The sequence below is a fragment of the Panthera pardus genome, unplaced genomic scaffold (assembly GCF_024362965.1).
Source record: "Panthera pardus isolate Hobbes unplaced genomic scaffold, ASM2436296v1 HiC_scaffold_11, whole genome shotgun sequence".
Classification (NCBI taxonomy): Eukaryota; Metazoa; Chordata; class Mammalia; order Carnivora; family Felidae; genus Panthera; species Panthera pardus.
Window position 1 is genome coordinate 54,023,164 of NW_026526666.1, and position 22,582 is coordinate 54,045,745.

At 38.3% G+C, this 22,582-nt stretch overlaps 1 protein-coding gene across 1 annotated transcript in view; it reads right to left on the minus strand.

Annotated features, from left to right (window-relative positions):
* Window positions 1-7,049: 7,049 nt before the first annotated feature.
* UBE2U (ubiquitin conjugating enzyme E2 U) overlaps window positions 7,050-22,582 on the minus strand; it is a 62,081-nt gene continuing 46,548 nt past the window's right edge. Inside the window, exon 10 of the mRNA XM_019449022.2 lies at window positions 7,050-9,644. Within this exon, the coding sequence (XP_019304567.2) occupies window positions 9,457-9,644 (188 nt within the window). The 3' untranslated portion in view covers window positions 7,050-9,456. The remainder of the gene's footprint in view (window positions 9,645-22,582) is intronic.

Below are 22,582 nucleotides of genomic sequence, written 5' to 3' on the forward strand. Positions count from 1 at the left end.
AAAGAATGAGTCAATGCTCCCACTCTTCTCTCCTGGTTCCCAGTCAACTATATGCAAGTTTCTCTTTCTCCCACTCCAAAGTCACTGCCATTGGTCAGCAGTGGGAAAAGAAAGATCTACACTTTTAGTCTCTTAAGGATAGCCTTTAGTCTGCCCTTCTGATTGCTCTCTGCTATGGCTGCCATATTCTCTTTCATTTGCAAACACATGGATTCAAATTCCAAAAAACGGATGAAGCCAACACTCTACTCTTAGCTCAGTTCCCCCCCTCCTGCCCCCTTCCCCCCACTTCCAACCACAGCTGGGAATGGTGTTCACTGTACCAGCTGGGCAACATCCACTCTGCTACACTTCTTATTAAATAACGATAGAAATGGTTAAATAGGTAACAAAAAGAATGGAGCTATGTGCACCATGTCCCCATGACAAAAGCTCCATTGTTACCTGCCTTCTTCTTGGCCTTCTGACCACATAGCTAAATTACCAAGGGGTTTTAAATCAATATTTCAATATTTATTGAATGTCTATTGTGTGTCAGACACTGTTCAAGGCACAGGCGATAAAACAATGAAGAAACTAGACAAAATCCAAGTCTTTATGGAACATAAGGGTAAGGTAACTCTCGTGACCTGGTTATTCTGATTGATTTTTCAAAAATTAATCTTGTATTAACATGAAAGTGCTTACCTCTTACCAAATAAACAAAGAACATGCTTCTGGCATAAAAACTTGGGGCAAGTTGCTTCCACTTATCTAGCACAGGCCTACTTTACGTAGCAGAGTATAATTATTAGAGTAGCTCCTACACTATCCCTATTATCAGTCACAATGCCTGGCATATGAATAAACAAATGGAGACTTCTTTTTTGCAGTAATACTAGAGAAGTTTGTATTTATTCATCTACCTTTCTGTGATATATTGCGAAAATGACCATAATATTTCACCCCACCCTGTATTCCTACCCTCTGTTATATGGCTTTTCAGCCCTTCCCATTAAGAGATGGAATCAATTTTCTCTCCCCTCAAATCTGGGCTGAACTTTTGACCTGTTTTGGCTGATAGGATTCAGCAGAAGTAATGGTATGCCAATTCCAAACCCAAGCCTCAAGAGACCTTGAACACTTTCGCACACTCACTGGAACGCTGTCCAGCTGCCATGTAAATAAGCTAAAAGATCAAAGACCCAAATGAACAAAAACAAGCTGTCATAGTTGGGGCTCTCTAGATCAGATACATCTCAACTAAGCTGGATACTGACTACAGATACAGGTGGCTATACCCACTGCTACCAGAACTGAGAAACTAAGCCCCACACCAATTGCTGATATGAAGAATTGTGAACTAAATAAATAGCTGTTGGTTTGAGACCCAGAGTTTTTAGGTAGTTTGTTACACAGCAAAAGCTAACTGATACATTATTTGATCCCTTCCTTTTGTGAGCAACAAATTAACTACCACAATCTTATCGATGTTAAGATACACACAATAGGGATACCATTTGTATGCAAAAATAGATAACCCTAGTCCATAGAAACATTGTATGTATGACTTGACTTTAGAACAAACTGAACTAACAGATTTTGGTAAAATCATCAGCTGATGTTTTAAAGTGCAGAGATTCATATTTTTCTTAAGGTTCACATAATTCTTTCTAAATTAGAAGACAAAGTGAATTTGGAAGATTGTATCTATTTGGATCTGAATTTCCCAAGCTGTTTGGTGAAATTCAGACTTTTTTTTCCCCATTTCCAAATCTTTCACCTTAGTAGGAATCGTGTGTTTACTATTTTTGGCAAAGTGAGATAGGGTATCTTTTAGATGCTCTGACCAAAACAAGATAGCATGTTCCAGGGTTTTGCTTCTTTGTAAGGTAAATAAACATTCACTTCCACATGGCTATCTTAAGAGTCTGAACATTCTTTACATATTCTTTGAAAAGGTTCTCTTTTGGGGCATCTGGGTGGCTCAGTTCGTTGAGCATCCGACTTCAGCTCAGGTCATGATCTCACGGTTTGTGGGTTCAAGCCCCGCATCGGGCTCTGTGCTGACAGCTCGGAGCCTGGAGCCTGCTTCTGATTCTGTGTCTCCCTCTCTCTCTCTCTCTCTCTGCCCCTCCCCTGCTCACGCTGTCTCTGTCTCTCAAAAATAAATGTAAAAAAAATTCTTAAAAAAAAAGAAAAGGTTCTCTTTTAACTTTTTTGGCAAAATTAACATAATTAAAGGTAAAAAAGAATTCTTGAGATTTTCTGGTTCTCTCTTTGTACAAATCAGATTTCTTTTTTTTAATTTTTTTTAATGTTTATTTATTTTTGAGAAAAAGAGACAGAGCATGAGTGGGGGAGGGGCAGAGAGAGCAAAGGAGACGCAGAATCTGAAACATGCTCCAGGCTTTGAGCTGTCAGCAAAGAGCCAGATGCAGGGCCTGAACTCCAGAATGGCGAGATCGTGACCTGAGCCAAAGTTGGATGCCCAACTGACTGGGCCACCCAGGAGCCCCCACTGCTTCAAAGTGAGCTGGACATTTTTGCAAGTATAAAAATATAAAATACAAATTGATATATATATATATATATATATACACACACATACATATATGTATGTATTTATATAATTATATATATCTATTCTCTCCCCTATCAATTATTAAATGCATTTTAAAATGTGGCAAAAGATACTGAAAACTACCAACTGAATCAGCAATGAATGAAAACAATGAATGTAAGGCTAAATTCTATTATTAGCAGAACTGACTTTACATTTGCTAGCAGTTTTGGTTTCTAGAACTGAAGACATTGAATCTCTCTGAGGTAACCATTTGCTCTGGAACAGAGGACTAGCAGCCAGTATCACTCCTTTTTCCTTTTCTCTCCTTCTTCCACACAGAGGTAAAACACAGGGGTGAAGTCTGGAGCTTTAGCAGCTACATTGTAATCATGAAGCAAAAGGTCTGAGGGCAAAAGTCAATACTCTAAGAAAAATGTCAGAGTGGAAATACACAAAAAGCTTGGTCTTTGATAGCATCATTGCATAACTACCTGGACCAATGCCAGTAACTTCCCATTCAGGGCTCCTTGTTCTGTGAGGAAAAATAAATCTCTATTTCTTTAATCCTCCATAGGTTTTCTGTTATTCATAGCTGAATGTGGAAAAAAGTGTACTTCTAGTGGTCACACAATATGAGAACTCAGAGTTATAATCTGAACATTTTTGAACGTCAAAGTAATAGCTTACTAATAGCCTTTATTGGTGACATAGACTGAGGTTTAAGACTTATGATAAATTAGTTATTATATATACACTTAACCAGAGCAGTATCTTAATTATGTAGTTTGACTTCAAATGGATAGCAGCTTGTGGACACATCTGGTATCTATGACTTTTTCTCTAGAGAAAACACTTGTCTCTATCAGTAGAGCATCATTAACATGAGCGAGTTGTTGAGACACATAAAAAGCCTCAGGAGATCAGATTGGATATCACAACTGTATTGTTGAAACAGAATTCAACTTGCAAATATAATTATCCTTGGTCATTAGAGTGATCACTTTTCATTTGAATTCTAGTCTGGTCTCTAGAACTTAAAAGTGAGGTGAAGAGTCAGAAAGAGGGTTTGGACATTCAAATCATGACATAAAGCAAAAAAGGCTGGGCTTGGTTAGTACAAATAGTAGGAGAGTATGGAATACTTAAAATTAGCTTTCAGATCTATTAAGGGATACTGTTGAGAAAATGAAAGCCAGCTGTTCGCCATCTTTTATGATGAAAACCTCAAGTCAAGTGGGTTTATGCTTTTGCATCTGGGAATCAGATTAGCCAAAAAGAACTCCCTCTTGGAAGGTGAATATTGACTATTCTTCCTGGGATTGAATATTTGGAAAAGACTTAGATCTCAGCCTCTGGAGATAGTGGCTTAAATTGAATTCTGGGACTCCAAAAACAAAACAAAACAAAAAGATAATCAGATTCTGGGCTTCCTTATACCCTTTGTTGACAAACAGAGATACACAGGATAGGTCTCCTATGGTTCCCCCACCTCACTCAATAATGCTTGGCATCTACTCTTTAGGGACAACTATGGCCTGTAGGTGAGAAGCCAGAAGGCAAAGGGCTGTCTAGAGGGAGGACAGGCCCTGCAGCCTTCTGGCTTTCTGCCAGCCTCTAGAGAACTTCCTCCCTCCCTCAGGTAGGAGGCAAAGCAGCTCTCAGTGGATGCACCGATGTCTGGAAGTCATTAAACAAAAACCTGAGATTTTCTGTTCTCTCTTTGTACTCATTCTCATATACAAGAGGGTGGTGTCTGTGTGGTCCTGCCTGAAGGCAGTGGTGAGGACTGACTGATTTCTCCAGGAGGTTGGTTCTATGATTTTATCAAATGTGCATAATTTGTAAGCTCTGGGTTATTCTCCTCTTAGTAAGCCTTGCTGAGCACTGAGTAACCATCTTCTTGGGAAGAGACAGCAAAATATTCCTGTTCTTATAAAATGTTCATGTGCCATGCAAATCTTTAAAAGCCTAACAAGACAGTGCCTGACGTTTCTAGGCACCTTGACTACTGCACAGAAAATAGCAGCCAACTGGCGCCATCTGGAGGGGAAGAGGAGTCTAAACAATAAAGCAAATTAAAAAACCTAACTCTAAGGTTCTAAGGACATAAGCCCAAACATTATTGGAAATTTTCAAAAAATATAATTTCCTGCTCCTTTTACCCTCTCTTCTCTGTATGCATCTGGGCTATCACAATGAGGTTGGGATTCATGTTCACATAGGACCTCAAATTTAGACTTGATTTCTCTCTCCAAATTAGGCTATGCACTCAGTCATGCGGCTTCATTATAAAGGGACACTCTCCTCATTACCTAATGGCACCTCTTGTGCCATGTTAACAATATTTGAAATAAATCTTAGAATTATGTTGTATCCCAAAGTGTCACCCACTGATAATTTCCATCAAAACTACCTGGGGTATTTCATAAAACTGCAGATTTATTAGGCTTTCTGAATATGAATTTCTTTCATACACCATTAGAAAGTAATGTAAAGTAAGATGTGTTTTTTATTTTATCAAACACATACATGGCACTTATTATGGATTAGGTACCGTCCTGAGCACTTCACAAATATTAATGTACTGATGTATTAGGTCTTCTCAACAACTATAGAAAACTTGGTGCCATTATTATTCATCCTTGACTGATTAAGAAACCAAGATGCAGGAACTTGCCCAAAGTCACATGGCTAGTATGCATATAACAGGTTCAAGCATTGTTAAAAAAATTTTTTTTAATGCTTATTTATTTTTGACAGAGAGACAGAGTGTGAGCGGGTGAGGGGCAGAGAGAAAGGGAGACAGAATCTGAAGCAGGCTCCAGGCTCTGAGCAAGCTGTCAGCACAGAGCTTGACGCGGGGCCCAAACTCACAAACTGCGAGATCATGACCTGAGCTGAAGTTGGACGCTTAACCGACTGAGCCACCCAGGTGCCCCAGTCGTGTTTTTTTTTTTTTTTTAAGAAAATACTTCTATTTTGCCTTTCATGTACTTTCAGTATATTTTTTCTATTTACATCCCAAAATAGAAGATATCAATATAACTATAGCTGGGCAATGAGCACAGTCTGATATGTTAGGAAATGTTCTCACTGCCTTGAATAAAGAGAAATAGTCAATAGTCACAGTAACTAACAGACACTAAATATTCACTATGTTCTATGCTCTAAATAATACATCTTATTTAATTTTTTGGAAAACTCTAGAGATAGGTAAAACTGTAACAGATTAAAGAAAAGAATAGAAAAAGACATACCATGTTAATATTAATTAAAAGAAAAACTGGACTGGCTATATGATTATCAGACAAAGTAGATTTCAAAGCAAAGAAGGTAATTTCATGATAAATGGACCCATTCATCAAGAAGACAAAATAATCTTATATGTTTTCAAACCTAACAAAGATTCAAAAAACATGAAACAAAAAGTGGTAGAACTGATGGGAGAAATAGGCTAACCCACAGTTTCAGAGACGTCAACACATCTGTCTCAATTACTGATAGAACAAGCAGACAGAAAATCAGTGAAGGTAGAGAAAACTTGAACAACGCAATCAACCAACTAATGGACATTTATAGAACAATCCATTCAACAGTAGCAGAATATACATGTTTTTCAAATGTATATGGAATATGTGCTTAGAGAGATTATACTATGAACCGTTAAACAAGTATCGATAAGTTTAAAAAAATTCAAATCATACACAGCATATTCTTTCCACGTGAATTACAGTAGAAATCAATGGTAGAAAGGTACCTTCTTTTAAAGTAAATAACAATTTAAAAACAAAGTAAATAACATACGGTCAAAGAAGAATCTAAAAGGAAATTAGAAGTATTTTGAGTTCGGGGCACCTGGGTGGCTCAGTTGGTTGAGTGTCTGACTTCTGCTAGGGTGATGATCTCACGGTTGGTGAGTTTGAGCCCTGCGTTGGGCTCTGTGCTGACAACTCGGAGCCTGGAGCCTGCTTTGGATTCTGTATCTCCCTCTCTTTCTGCCCCTCCCCTGCTCATGCTCTGTCTCTCTCTCAAAAATAAATAAACTTAAAAAAACTTTTTTTAAAAGGGATTCATAATATAAAGTGATGGTAAGAACAGGGATGAGAAAATGGATCTGAGACATCTAAAAGATAATATTCCAAGTCCTGGTGATCAATCTGCCATAGTGAAAGAAGTCTGTAGTGATCCCCAAGTTTTTATCTTTTGATTGTTCCATTAACAGAAAAAGAAATACAAGAGGCAGAAGGAGGTCTGGTGGAGGGGGAGAAATGAGTTTAAATTGGGCATGTTGAGGGGCCCCTGGGTGGCTCAGTCGGTTAAGCGGCCGACCTCAGCTCAGGTCATGATCTCGCGGTCCGTGAGTTCGAGCCCCGCGTCGGGCTCTGGGCTGACAGCTCAGAGCCTGCAGCCTGTTTCGGATTCTGTGTCTCCCTCTCTCTGACCCTCCCCCATTCATGCTCTGTCTCTCTCTGTCTCAAAAATAAATAAATGTTAAAAAAAAAAAAAATTGGGCATGTTGAGGTTCCGATGCATGGGGGATGTTGAAGTGAAGATGTCTTTTAAGCAGGAAGAAAAAAGTTCAGAGAATGACAATGTGCATGGGAGGTAAAACTCTTGACAGTGGCAACATTTTCCAAGAAAAATGCATAGAGGAGATCATTGGGCTGGAACCCAAAGGAACCTTTTACCAACGGCCAGAGATGCAAAGGAGATTCCTACTGAAGAGTCAGAAAGAATGGCCAGAGATATAGTGAAGGTAATTAAATATACTATCCTGGGGGTGCCTGGGTGGCTCAGTCAGTTGAGCATCTGACCCTTGGTTTTGGCACAGATCATGATCTCACAGTTCATGGGATCGAGCCCTGTGTTGGGCTCTGCACTGATGGCGTGGGGCCTGCATGGGATTCTCTCTCTCTGTGCCACTTCCCCTGCTCATGCATACTTGCACTTTCTCTCTCAAAATAAATAAATAAACTTAAAAAAAAAAAAACTATCCTGTTCTACTAACTAATGTCTCTGTTCCAAAGATGTGTTCCCTACCCTTCCTTTCCCTATCACCCACTTTTACCCCCACGTTTTCTGGTAGCAGGAAAAGAAAGCAACAAGCAAGTGTAACTTCTTTGTCCTGAAAGAAAGAGATTAAATAGAAAATATAAAATACAATATATGACAGCTGATATCAAGGAAATATTTTTGGTTGACTACCATGGTTCTTTTGAGTTTAATTTCTTGATGATTACTGTATACCTGTTGACAATCTACATGTTTGTCCTCCTAGAAAACCACCAGAGAAGAGTCAGAGGCCCAGCCTCCATCATTGTGACCATCAGCAGAATGCATCTTTCAACTACATTCTATAATTTCACTGAGGTATAGGATGGTCCATCTACAATGGCACTTTTCATTGGGTGTAAAAATAACTCTAATTGTTATCAAGTTGGGTGGGAATCATTAAATTGGCTCTTGGGTGTACTTTGGCGTTGACAAAAGGAGGGGAAAATCTGGGATAGCTGCTAGAATTTTGTGGTTCCTGTTGGGGAGGATAATAAAAGTGTTAGGCACTACAATCACTTGGGATCTTATAGTCTGAACCATCACAGGCAGACTTGAAAACATCTAGCTAGCCAGGGATGTGCCCAGGCACTAGAGTATATATAACAGCATTTTAATTTTTTCACAGGAAGTAAAATCAGTTTCTTTAGAAATGAAGGAGAGACCTATTAACAACTAGATCCAAGGTCAGGCATCTATCTATCTATCTACCTATCTATATCTATATATAGATATAGATATATACATTTATATGTATACTGAGTTATGGTGTTTATGGGAAGAGATGTGTGTGTAGGTGGATGGGCCTCAAAACAAGCCTCTTCAAAGGTGAGGCAATAAACATTAAAAAAAGAGAGAGACAGAAGTGATCAATAATATAGAATATAGCCTAGAGGTCCAGTAAGATACAGTAGCTATTGAATTTTAGAAATATGGAAGTCTTTGGTGATCCTAGTGAATTTTCATCAAGTAATGTAGCAGAAGTAGATTTTATTGTGCAGTGGGATGCAAATATGAAGTGAACCAAAGCAATAAAGATGGCAAATGATAGGCTATAATCAATAAACCTGAGAAAATATGAATAATACAATGTTTGCTTTTGTTTTCTTTTTAAAGATTTTATTTTTAATCTCTACACCCAGTGTGAGGCTCAGACTTACAGCTCCAGGGTCAAGACTTGCATGCTCCACCAATTGAGCCAGTCAGGTATCCCTGAATAAAATAGTGTCGAGGGAAGTAGAAACACAGGGTCAAAGGTAAACAAAAAAACAGGAGAGATCTGAGCACATTTGCAAGTTGAGGCAATGCAGCAAAAAGATAAGGAGAAAAAAAAGATATGAGAATATGAGGGGATGATTGATTAAGGTCAAAGAGGAAACAAAGCATGTTTTCTGGGAGAAAACATAAGAGGAACATTGGTGGATGGATGACATCTCATACTTTGAATATGGAGGAAACAAGACACTAAACCAGGCAGATGTGGACAACTGTAAAGATCCCTCTATTTGGTTAATATCCCGCTTCTGAAGCTCCTGAGTGCTCTCCTCCTAACCCAGCCTCTTCCTGATTCATACCTTGCCTGCAAAAACTTGCATCCAGTAGCCTAACAATTGAGGGCATAATACCATTGATTGAAATGCCACAATGAACATCCCTAATTTGGTTAACTTAGGTTCAAACAATGAAGTAGAGCTCAAAAAATTCAAAGCAACATATTCACTGATTTGTAGTTATATTTCTAATTTGTACTTGAAGTGAGAGCATGAGTCCAACTTGAAAAAAAATGGAATCCATGTTCCAAAGTTGCTTCATGAAGTTGATCTGTGGTTGAGGCTGTTCATTTTTTAAATCCTGGAGCTTCAGGCTGAATCATCTAAAACATTTATATCAAGAGTGTTGGTCCAGGTGACCAGGTCTTCCACTTCTTCTTCCCATGACTCATTCGTGTTAACATCATCTGGTAAAATTACACTCTTCCCCCTCTCCTTTGTTCTATCGGTCTTCATGATGATATCAATTTCAGGTTCTGCATCAGGAAAATTTTGAACTATAAGAGGAAATATAAAAAAATTAAGAGACATGGCAGGGAACACAATAAAAAGAAATGCGTTCCTGCATTTGTAGCATAGCGCCTAAGATCATGTGAGTGAATGTTAGCAACCTTTTAAAACTCTCTAAATTTCACATTTTTCAATTAATTTGTCATAAATCATTCTTTCCATTCTTGTCAGTCTTTTAATGTTCTGTTAGTTCATTCATTTAACATGTATTTACTGAGTCCTGCTAAGTGCCAGTAGACATATAGGGGAAACAGTGTCCATGACTGCGTCAGCAGCTAAGTGTGGCTGAAGTGAAATCTGTGGCTAAGTGAAAACAGTTTTGGATTTTGACAGAGGAGAGGCAATTTGCTGAACAAAGAAGGGCAGAGAAGGAAGGTATGAATACTCTAGACTGAGGACACAGCACATACTAAGGCACAGAAGTATAGGAGGACTTGACAGGTTTGGAAGTAATCAGAATCGACACATAAGCATTCATACCGTGCCAGCTGCTGTGCTAAGAAGTCTGTATGTCTAATATTATTTAATTTAGATATAACCCTCGTGACAGGTAGGTATTACTATCCTTATTTCACAGATGAGGAAATTGAGACTGAGTGACCTATAGTAAGCTTGTTCAAGGACACCCAGCTAATGAGAATTGATCCCAGGTCTGTCAGATCCCAAATTCCTGTGTTACAGTCCATGGAGAGTTCAGTGGAGCTGGCAAGTTAGGCTGAGGCCAGACCAGGAAAGCCTCCCATGTCATCAAGCAAAGAAGATTCATCTTTTTTGTAAAGGTCTTGTAAACAGGGAAATAAACTGATTACACTTTAAAGGAAGAATATAGACATAGTATCAATATTTCTCAGTATTTCCACTCAGCATGGGGAACTTGTTTTCTAGGAATGTTTAATCCTAGTTGGTGCTATTTATGTTTTGCTTACCTCTACAACCTCATTGCATTTCCCTCCCATCTGCATAGCCGCCACCAAATTCATTGCCTAGTAAGGGATCTAGGACAAATTCTGTTGGTCTCCTGTTCATTTCCCTAATAACATATCAAATAAACCTCGTAATATTCATTGTATTCTAGTTATGCTATGGACAAAGGTTATAAGCAAATTGTTCTCTTGGTCTTTTGCTTTATAGAAAGATTTGTAGGGAGCTATGAATTTAGACGACTGCCATTACTCTGGGAGAGTCCTGAGGTCTCCAATGATTGAGTTTTTAGTTTTGTGTTTTAATATTAATCTCTAGCTTTCATTAACTTAAATGTAAATTTTGTCTTTCCCTTGAGAAAACTTTCTACTTTATTTTCTAAGAACACATTATTGATGGACTAACTCTAGTTCTTCCTAACCTATATTTGGGCTATTCTGAATTTGCATGTTTTTGGGTACAAAAAATTCAGAGCCCCGTTCAAACCAGTTTAAATGATAGGCAAATGTCTTATCTCACAGAAGAAAGTCAGACGTCAGGCAGGGTTCAATGATCCAGGGACTCAACAATATCATTAAGGACCAGTTCTTTCCACTGCTCTGCTTTCCCATCTTTGGTGTTGTTTTCATCTTCAGAGTCACAGCAAGAGAGCTATAGCCATTCTAGTACTCACATCAGACATGGCAACATTTGGAGATAAAAGGAGGTCTTTCTCTCCAGAGTCTCAGTTTCAAGAGTAGGAAAACCATCTCTTGAAACCCTCAGTATACATCCTCTCAGGCAGAATTGTGTCACACGCTGCTCCTAAGCTAGTCCCTGGTAAGGGAAATGGGATTACCATGACTGACTGACACCAGTTGTTGGCCAGGAATGAATGTTGAGAGCCAATCACTTTGACCATTTGCCTCCTAGTTCCTGCCATGTTAAAAACAAAAGCTAACAACCAACCCTCCACCAAAAACAAAAACAAAAACAAACCAGCCAAACAAACAAACAAAAGCAAAACCTACTAGGAAGCATAAAAAGAAATCCTGGCTAGAATAGCAGAGCATAATGTAAAACAAATATAAAAAATGTTTCCTTATGAGACAGAAAAAAAATATTATTTTCAACTTCCTTCCTCCCAAAAATCTTAAGTATTATAAATCCCTTCAAGAAAACTTGGACTTACTGGTTGGAATTAATAACAAAGGTAGAAACTCTGTTACTATGTTAACAAAATAACTTAAGAAGGCACAAACACTAGGTATGCCTGGGTGGCTCAGTTGGTTAAGCATCCAACTTTGGCTCAGGTCATGTCTTGTGGTCTGTGAGTTCGCGGTCCATGAGTTCGAGCCCCATGTCGGATTCTGACTTGACAGCTCAGAGTCTGGAGCTGCTTCAGATTCTGTGTCTTCCTGTCTCTCTGCCCCTCCCCTGCTCATGCTGTCTCTGTATCTCTCTCAAAAATAAGTAAGGATTAAAAAAATTTTTTTTAAAGCACAAATGCTAATTGCCATATAGTTTGTATGCCTTTCTGGGGATGGATCCTGGAAACTCTGCTTCTTATATAAATTTTTTACATTTGAAAATAATTTAGTTGGTAAAGATATTAAAATTTGTTCTGATTGGAAAGCTCTGATTATTGCCAAACGGTTTATTTCCATTTACTTCGGTGTTAGGCTTCAGTTAGGAACACAGAGGCACTATAGATAATACAAGAATGAGGAGTTTCATGTAGAAACTAGGGATTACACAGGTGTGGGGAGACATAGTGGGAAGGAAGGTCTGGAAGGCAACAGCTGGAGAACTGGAAAAACAGTCACTATCTACCTTAGCCTGATGTGGGAAAACCAGGAGTTCATGGGGAAGTACAAGGGACTTCATGAATCTAGCCACCCAAAGTGGAACAAAAATTGTGAGTTCACAGAGATATTTGTGAAGCCATCATATTTGTAACGTGAGAGTTTGTAAAAAGTTGCATGAAATTGCTGTCTGAGGAAACTGACGATTTCTTAGGAAAAATGGCCTCTTCTTTCCTCCCACCTCCTAAATCTCTGATGAATTTTTTTCATTAGCCAACTATGATATGCTAACCCCCTCTACAAAAGAGGATCATAGAGTTCATTATTTTTTTCAACCAAGTCATCCTTCCCTTTCATATGCTGTATAAGTTCACTGTTGCTACATAGTAAACAACCATAAAATCTCAGTGACCTATAACAGCAAGCATTTGTTTAGATCACACATCTGCAGGTCAGCTGGAGACTGGCTTATCTGGGCTGGGGACAGCTGGGAAGGTTGGCTGGGGAAGCTTGGCTCTATGGTTTTCATCTTTCTCTGTAATCAGAAGGCTAGTCAGACATGTTCTTGTGATGGTGGCAGAAGTGAAAAAGAGCAAGCCAAATAGCACAAACACTTTCCAAACACTGGCCATACCACACCCACCAATATTCCAGTGATCAAAACAAGTCACATGGCAAAATTTAAAGTCAAGGGTCAAGGGAGTACACTTTGTCCATGGAGGTAGAATAGGATAGTGAGTATTTCTGAACAATAATCTAATTTACCATAACCTTTTATATACAGTGTCTCCTCTTAGCAGTAAGATTAGACACAAAAGACAGTCTACCTCATTTCCAAAGAGGACAGATCCAGCACTGGAGATCTAGTTAGTTTCTAGATATTCCTTAAAGTGTTCTTTCTTCCAGCTTACCTTTCTTACTATTCTCACGCATCATGGGTTTATTTACTTTCTTCCAGGATCAGAGCTGCTACAAGCATAACCACTCTACTTCATTGCAGTATTCATTCACTCATTCATTTATGAGCACTGAATGGCTACTAGATGAGGTGCTGTGCTGTGGCAGATTGACAAGTAAGCAGCCCCTTTCCAAAGGGGGTTATTTTCTAAGGATACTGGGAGTAAAGAGACTTATATGACATAGCACGTGTGGAGGACAAACTGTAAGGTGTCTTATCATGATCCCCGCATTCCAGTGTTCACATTTTTATGTCAACTCATAAATTTTAAGTATGGGTGGGCCGTATTACTTCTAACCAAAAAAATATGACAAAGTGATGGAATCTCACTCCTCTGATTATGTTACATTACATAAGACTCCATTTTGCTATCAGACTTGGTCTAAAGACTCTCCTTGCTGGCTAGTGAGGTGAGGTAGTAAGCTAGGTTGGAAAAGACCACATGGCAATAAACTGCAGGCAGGCTCTAGGAGTTAGAAGTGGTCTTTAGCACACAGCCAGAAAGAAGCTGGGGCCTTAGTCATAAGGATAGAAGGAAGTGCATTCTATTAACAATCTTAGTTTGCTTGCAAGTAGCCCTTCCCCATGCAAGCCTCCAGATGACTCTGTAGTCCAGCTCACACCTTGATCACAGCTATGAGCTTCCAAGCAGAGGATCCAGCTATACCATGCCTGGACTCTGGACACACATAAACTGTGAAACAATAGATATGTGCTATTTTAAGCCATTAAGTGTGTGGTGATTTGTTGCCTAGCGATAAAAAAGTAATAGGAAGGGGGAGTTAAGATGCGGAGTAGACCCTAAGCTTGTCTCATCCCTGAAATGCAGCTACATCAGCATCAAATCATTTGGAACACCCAGAAAATTGATCTGAGGATGAACGCAACAATATGCATAATTTAAGGCAGATAATGTGGCAGGTACATGGTATGGAGAGGTGAATTGGGGAAGTTAAAGGCTGCGAAACTGCAAAGAGTAGGGAGAGTCATGAAGAGAGGACAAAGAAAAAAAGAGAAAGGGGGATAGTGCAGTGCATTTGGATCATGCAAGAAAAGCACTCCCCCCACAAGTAGCTAGAGAAAGAGAGAAAGAAAGAGTGAAAATGCAGGGGACTGGATGAGAAATCTGTTCCCCAAAACCATTGATGGGGAGAAAGGAAAGGGTTTCAATACCACAAGGATTCTATAAACAGTGGAGTGCAAAGTCTGAAGTTTTAAAGCTCAGTGCTTGGTGGTGCTCCAATGAGGAAGCAGGACGAATTCCCAGGAGCAGACAGCGTGGTCAGAGGGGTCCAAGGGCTACAAAGGGAGAAGTGGTTCTTCTGCTTGGAGTGCATTTGGTAGAGGCCATATGGCTTCCCCAGAGCCCAAAGTCCTGGTGGACCTGGAGAACTGCCATGTTTACTGATACTAGAACAAAGACACCAGAATGCAGCACAACCTGGTGCCAGCTGTGTGTTATAATTTACCATAAACTCTAAGCCTCTGCCACTGTGTGATTGTGCAAACATTTTCTAGGACAAGCCAGATCCAGGGCATTACTTGGAGAGACCCTCCCCTAGAGAATCAGCGTGGGTCCAAGCCATGGGGCTCTCTGAAGTGTGGGGTTTTGAAACACAGCCCCATCTGAGATAAAACTCTAGAGGGAGGTACCACTTGGCAGGCAGACAACTTGGACACAGGCAGGGTAAGGGTGGGGAGTGGACAGAAGACTGAGACAAAGGAGGGATGCTTGATCATAGGTCTGTGAGGGCACAAAATTCCTGAGCCAGAGACTAGAGAGCTGGGTGAAGCCATTTTCACCTGTAGGACACATACACAGATTGACCCCAGTGAGCTAAGCACCACCACCAAGAGAACAGAGCTGTTACACCAAGTCCTGCCCACCTGCGCCTTCCAGAGACATATTCCAGAAGGCAGTCTCTTCCACCTGTTTAGTCTGTAGACTATAGTGCATTGCAAAGTTTCAGTTCTAGGGGAAATTGGATGTAAGTAACTTCATTTGGGTTTCATTCTGTTTGCTTGTTTGTTCATTTTCTTTTCTTCTGCTTTTGCTTATGTTGTTTTCTTTTTTTCTTTCTCTTTCTCAGATACAGAAAGAGGAAATTAAAAAATTACTCTATTTTATTTTATTCTATTTTATTATTTAATTTTTTTAATTTTTAAAAATTTTAAACTTTTTTTTCTTCCTTTTTCTTTTTCTCTTTTCTATCAAGCTTCTCTCAACAAGCAGACTGAAACACACCTAGGATCTATCTTCCTTTATTCAGTATTTATTGTTGTGTTTTTAATTTTTATTTTAATTTTTATTTTATTAATTTTTTCTCTTCCTCCAAAATGACAAGACAGAGGAATTCACCACAAAATAAAGAACAGGAAGAAATGACATCCAGGGATTTAATCAACACAGATATAAATAAGATATCTAACTAGAATTTAAAGCCACAATTATAAGAATACTAGCTGAAGTTGAAAAAAGCATAGAAGACACCAGAGAATCCCTTTCTGCTGAGAATAAAGAACTAAAATCTAGTTATGCTGAAATTAAATATGCTATAACTGAGATGCAATCTTGAATGGATGCTGTGACAGCAAGGATGGACAAAGCAGAGCAGTAAATCAATGAAATAAAAGGTAAAGTTATGGAAAATAATGAAGCAGAAAAAAAAGAGGGAAACAAAGGCAAAAGATCACAATACAGGACTTAGAGAACTCAGCAACTTATTAAAGAGGAATAGCATTCATATCATAGCTGTCCCACAAGATGAAGAGAGAGAAAAAGGGGCAGAAGGTTTATGTGAGCAAATAATAGCTGTAAAGTGTCCTAATCTGGGAAAGGACATAGACATCAAAATCCAAGAAGCACAGAGAACTCCCGTTAGATTCAACAAAAACCGACCATCACCGAGGCATATCATAGTCAAATTCTCAAAACACACAGACAAGGAAAGAATCATGAAAGCAGGAAAGGAAAAATAGTCCTTAACCTACATGGGATGACAAATCAGGTTTGCAGCAGATTTGTCCACAGAAACTTGGCAGGCCAGAAAGGAGTGGCAGGATATATTCAATGTGCTGAATTGGAAAAATAGGCAGCCAAGAATTCTTTATCCATCTAGGCTGTCATTCAGAATAGAAGGAGAGATAAGAGTTTCCCAGACAAACAAAAACTAAAGGAGTTTGTGACCACTAAGTGGAGAAAAAAGACAAAACAAAACTAAAAAGACCAAAAGCAACAAAGACTAGAAAGGATCAGAGAACATCACCAGAAACACCAACTTTACAGGTAGCACAATGGCACTAAATTCATATCTTTCATTAATCACTCTGAACGTAAATGGACTAAATGCTCCAATCAAAAGACACAGGGCATCGGAATGGGGGAAAAAAAAAAAAAGACCTATCTATATGCTGTCTACAAGAGACCCATTTTAGACCTAAAGACACCTGCAGATTGAAAGTAAGGGGATGGAGAACCATCTATCATGCTAATGGACATCAAGAAAGACAGAGTAGCCATACTTATATTAGACAAACTAGATTTTAAAACAAAGACTGTAACAAGAGATGAAGAAGGGCATTATATCATAATTAAGGGATCTATCTACCAAGATCTAATAATTGTAAATATTTATGCCCCCAACTTGAAACACCCAAATATATAATCAATTAATCACAAACATAAAGAAATTCATTGATTATAATACCATAATAGTAGGGGACTTTAACACCCTACTTACAGCAATGGACAGATCACCTAAGCAGAAAATCAGTAAGGAAATAATGTTTTTGAATGACACACTGGACCGGATGGACTTAGCAGATATATTCAGAACATTTCATCCCAAAACAGGAGAATACACATTCTTCTCAAATATACATAGAACATTCTCCAGAATAGATCACATACTGGGACATAAATCAGCCTTCAACAAGTTCAAAAAGATCGATATCATACCATGCATATTTTCAGACCATAATGTTATAAAACTCAAAATCAACCACAGGAAAAAATGTGGAAAGACAATAAATATTTGGAGATTAAAGAACAACCTACTAATGGGTTAATCAAGAAATTAAAGAGGAAATTAAAAAATACATGGAAGTCAATGAAAATAAAAACACAACAATCCAAAACTTTTGGGATGCAGCAAAGGTAGTCATAAGAGGGAAGTATATAGCAATACGGGCCTTCTTAAAGAAGGAAGAAATATCTCAAATACAAAACCTAACCCTACACCTAAAGGAGCCAGGAAAAGAACAGCAAATAAAGTCCCAAATCAGCCAAGGAAGGGCAACAATAAAGATTAGAGCAGAAATCAATGATATTGAAATTAAAAAAATGAAACAGTAGAACACATCAATGAAACTAAGCTCTGGTTCTTTAAAAGAATTAACAAAATTGATAATCCCCTAGCCAGATTGATCAAAAAGAAAAAGGAAAGGACTCAAAGTAAAGGACTCAAATAAATAAAATCATGAATGAAAGAGGAGAGATCACAACCAACACCCCAGAAATACAAACGACAATAAGAGAATACTATGAGCAATTATTTGCCAGCAAATTGGGCAATCTAGAGGAAATGGATAAATTCCTAGAAACATATAAACTACCAAAACTGAAACAGCAAGAAGTAGAAAATTTGAACAAATCATCACCAGTAAAAATTGAATCAGTAATAAAAAATCTCCCAACAAACAAGAGTCCAGGGCTGGATGGGTTCCCAGGGAAATTTTACTAAACATTTAAATAAGAGTTAATACTTATTCTTTTGAAGCTGTTCCAAAAAAATATAAATGGAAGGAAAACTTCCAAATTCATTCTACGAGGCCAACATTACACTGATTCCAAAACCAGACAAAGACTCCACTAAAAAGGAGAATTACAGGGGAGCCTGGGTGGCTCAGTTGGTTAAGTGTCCAACTCAGCTCAGGTCATGATCTCACAGTTTGTGAGTTCAAGTCCTGTGTTGGGCTCTGTGCTGACAGCTCAGAGCCCGGAGCCTGCTTCAGTTTCTGTCTCTCTCTCTCTCTGCCCTTTCCCCACTCACACTCTGTCTCTCTCTCTCTCAAAAATAAATTAACATTAAAATTTTTTTTTTAAAAAAAGGAGAATTATAGACCAATTTCCCTGAGGAACATGGATGCAAAAATTCTCAACAAGATAGTACCAAATCGAATCCAACAATACATTAAAAATACATTCACCACGATCAATACATTGATCAAAACAATACATTCACCATAATCAAGAGGGATTTATTTTTGGGATGCAGGGCTGGTTCAAATTCCACACATCAATCAACATGACACATCACATTAATAAAAGAAAGGATAAGAACCACATGATCTTCTCAATAGATGCAGAAAAAGAATTTGAATACAGCATCTTTTCTTGATAAAAACACTTAAGAAAGTAGGGATAGAAGAAACATACCTCAACATCGTAAAGGCCATTATGAAAGACTCACAGGGAATATCATCCTCAATGGGGAAAAACTGAGAGCTTTCCCCCTAAGGCAAGGAACAAGACAGGGATGTCCACTCTTAATGCTGTTGTTTGACAAACATACTGTTGGAAGTCCTAGCCTCAGCAATCAGACAACAAAAAATAAATAAAAGGCATCCAAATCAACACGGAGAAAGTCAAACTTTCACTCTTACCGGACAACATGACACTCTAGGTGGAAAATCCAAAAGACTCCACCGAAAAACTGCTAGAACTGATACATGAATTCAGCAAAGTCGCAGGATATAAAATCAATGTACAGAAATCAACTGCATTTCTATACACCAATAATAAAGCAGCAGAAAGAGAAATCAAGGAAACAATCCCATTTACAATTGCACTGAAAACCATAAAATACCTAGGAATAAAGCTAACCTAAGAGGTAAAAGATCTGTGTGCTTAAAACTATAGAAAGCTTATGAAAGAAATTGAAGAAGACAGAGAAATGGAAAAACCTTCCATGGTCATGGATTTGAAGAACATATATTGTTAAAATGTCTATACTACCCAAAGCAATCTACACATTCAATGCAATCCCTACCAAAATAGCACCAGCATTTTTCACAGAGCTAGTACAAAGAATCCAAAAATTTGTATAGACCCAGAAAATACCCTGAATGGCCAAAATAATGTTGAAAAAGAAAATCAAAACTGGAGACATCACAATTCTGACTTCAAGGTATATTACAAAGCTATAATCATGAAGACTGTATGGTACTGGCACAAAAACAGACACTCAGATCAATGGAACAGAACCCAGAAATGGACCCACAAATACATGGCCAACAAATCTTTGACAAAGCAGAAGAGAATATCTAATGAAAAAATAATGTTTTCAGCAAATGGTGCTGAGAAAACTAGACCATGACATGCAGAAGGATGAAATTGGACCACTTTCTTATACCATACACAAAAATAAACTCAAAATGGATGAAAGACCTAAATGTAAGACAGAAAACCATTAAAATCCTAGAGGATAAAACAAGCAACAACCTCTTTGACCTCAGCCACAGAGGTAAAACTTCTTACTAGACATGTCTCTGTTGGCAAGGGAAACAAAAACAAAAATGAACTATTGGGACCTCATCAAGATAAAAAGCTTCTGCACAGTGAAGGAAACAATCAGCAAAACTAAGAGGCAACAAACGGAATGGAAGAAGATATTTGCAAATGACATATCTGATAAAGGGATAGTATCCAAAATCTATAGAGAACTTATCAAACTCAACACCCTGAAAACAAATAATCTGGTGAAGAAATGAGCAAAGTACATGAACAGATACTTTTCTAAGGAAGACATTCAGATGGCTAACAGACACATGAAAAGATGCAAAATATCACTCATCATCAGGGAAATACAAATCATAATCACAATGAGATACCACTTCACACCTGTGAGAATTGTTAAAATTAACAACTAGGCAACAACAGATGTTGGTGAGGATGTGGAGAAAGGGGAATGCTTTTGCACTGCTGGTGGAAATGCTAACTGGTGCAGCTACTCTGGAAAAAAGTATGGAGGTTCCTCAAAAAATTAAAAACAGAGCTACCCTATGACCTAGCAATTGTACTACTAGGTATTTATCTAAAGGATACAAAAATGCTGATTTTTAAGGGGGCATATGCACCTAATGTTTACAGCAGTGCTATCAAAAATAGCCATACTATGGAAAGAGCCCAAATGTCCATTGACTGATGAATGGATAAAGAAGTGGTATATGTATACAATGGAATACTATTTGGTGATCAAAAAGAATGAAATCTTGCCATTTGCAACAAAGTGGATGGAACTAGAATGTACTATGCTAAGTGAAATAAGTCAGTAGGAGAAAGACAAATATATGATTTTACTCATATGTGCAATTTAAGAAACAAAACTGATGAACATAGGGGAAGGGAAGGAAAAATAAGACAAAAACATAGAGGGAAGCAACTGTAAGAGACTCTTAAACACAGAGAACAAACCGAGGATTGCTGAAGGGGTATTGGGGGGGGGCGGATGGGCTAAATGGGTGATAGGCATTAAGGAAGACACTTGTTGGGATGAGCACTCAGTGTTTTATATGTAAGTGATGAATCACCAAATTCTACTCGGGAACCATTATTATGTTATATGTTAGTGTAATAAGTTAGATTGTCTTTAATTAAAATCCAATTTTAACTTGTATTTAAGAAAGAAAGAAAGAAAGAAAGAAAGAAAGAAAGAAAGAAAGAAAGAAAGAAAGAAAGAAAAGTTATGGGGAATGATATGGCATGGCAGAAGTGCTGTGATAGCCCACAGGGAAAGTTTTGTAGAGAAGGTAATACCTGAGCTGAATCTAAAGAATGGGTAGGTACTAGAAAGGAAGAAAAGGTATTTGGAGTGGCGATATGAGAAAACACAGCACACTTCTCAAATTTTTTTGAAATGAGGTAGAAAATAGTCATGAGCCACTAGGTCAGTGTGGGGTTTAGGGTAAGAGTGGGAGAGTGGGAAGAGATGCCACTGGAAAGGCAGACAGATATTAGAACATTAAGTAAGGACTTTGCCATGCCAAAGAGTATAAGTTTTATCCTGAATGAAGTGGGGAACAAAATATTTTAGAATCAAAAAAACATAAGCAGATGTGAGCTGTGGAAAGAAGTCTGACAAAGCATGGACAGGAACGGCTATAATCATCAACTGAACCAAAAGATCTCTTCCACTGGTGCAGATGTGGGGATGTGGGGAGGATAGAGATTGCAGAGAGCAGGGAGTTCATGAGGGAAGCAGAGTAAAAATAGAAAAGGCAATGTTTCTTACCAATGCTCGCAGGTACCCTGAAATGTGGAAGAAGGCAGAGTGGGATAGAGAAGACTGAGGCTGGTGAGTTAGACGAGGAAATCTGAGTGGTGCACAGATACAAGACGGAGGAGAAGTAGAATCCAACCCAGGGAAAAGAAAGTCACGAGATAGGAAAGCAAGGCTCTTGAAAAACCACTAGCTGAAGGGTGCTGCCTGTCCCTGGAATGTCTGTGTCATTATGTTTGAAGGACAGGTATCAGGGAAATGCGATAACTAATACTTTTAGCACTTTCCTGTTCACAAAGAATGTTGGCATACCTGGAGTCATTTAGTCACAAGAATGCTGTGTTAGGGCAGAATATTAGAAACAAGTATTTACTGAACACCTTCTATGGACTCAGTACTGGCTGAGGATGAAGAAACTGAAATGCAGAGTTTAAGTGACTTTCTCATAATTGCACAGACCTGGTATCTAAACCCAAGTTCTCTGACCCCGAATGTCTTGCTTTCCCCTCCATACTAGTGGATTTCTATTATAAGTTACCAGCTCTCTTCCTGCTCAAGACCCATCCTCAACTTACCCCAAATGTTTCTTTAAAAAACATTACTTTTAAAAAGATCACCAAACTCAACTAACATTGTTCCTTTCCCTTCAGCCATATTGCATGTATCTCTGAATCTACAATGATCTGCAGAGATCAATTTATTTAGTGTTTTTCTTGTTTCGAGTCCTTTTACACATCTTGAAACTTAGCCTTAGATTTTCAAAGAGTGTATTAACCTATTAAAGGGTGGCAAACTTAAAAGTGTAAGTAATTCAGGCTTTTTTCAAAGCTCCAATTCTTATGTAAGTAATTTACTGAATTTATTTTCTTAGAGTTAAATAACCTTAAAAGGAGAACACGAGATTAGGCCTCACAGATTTAAACTTATCTGAATTGAACAAAAATTTAAATGTATTGGGTTAATGACTAATATTTTAGCTCTAA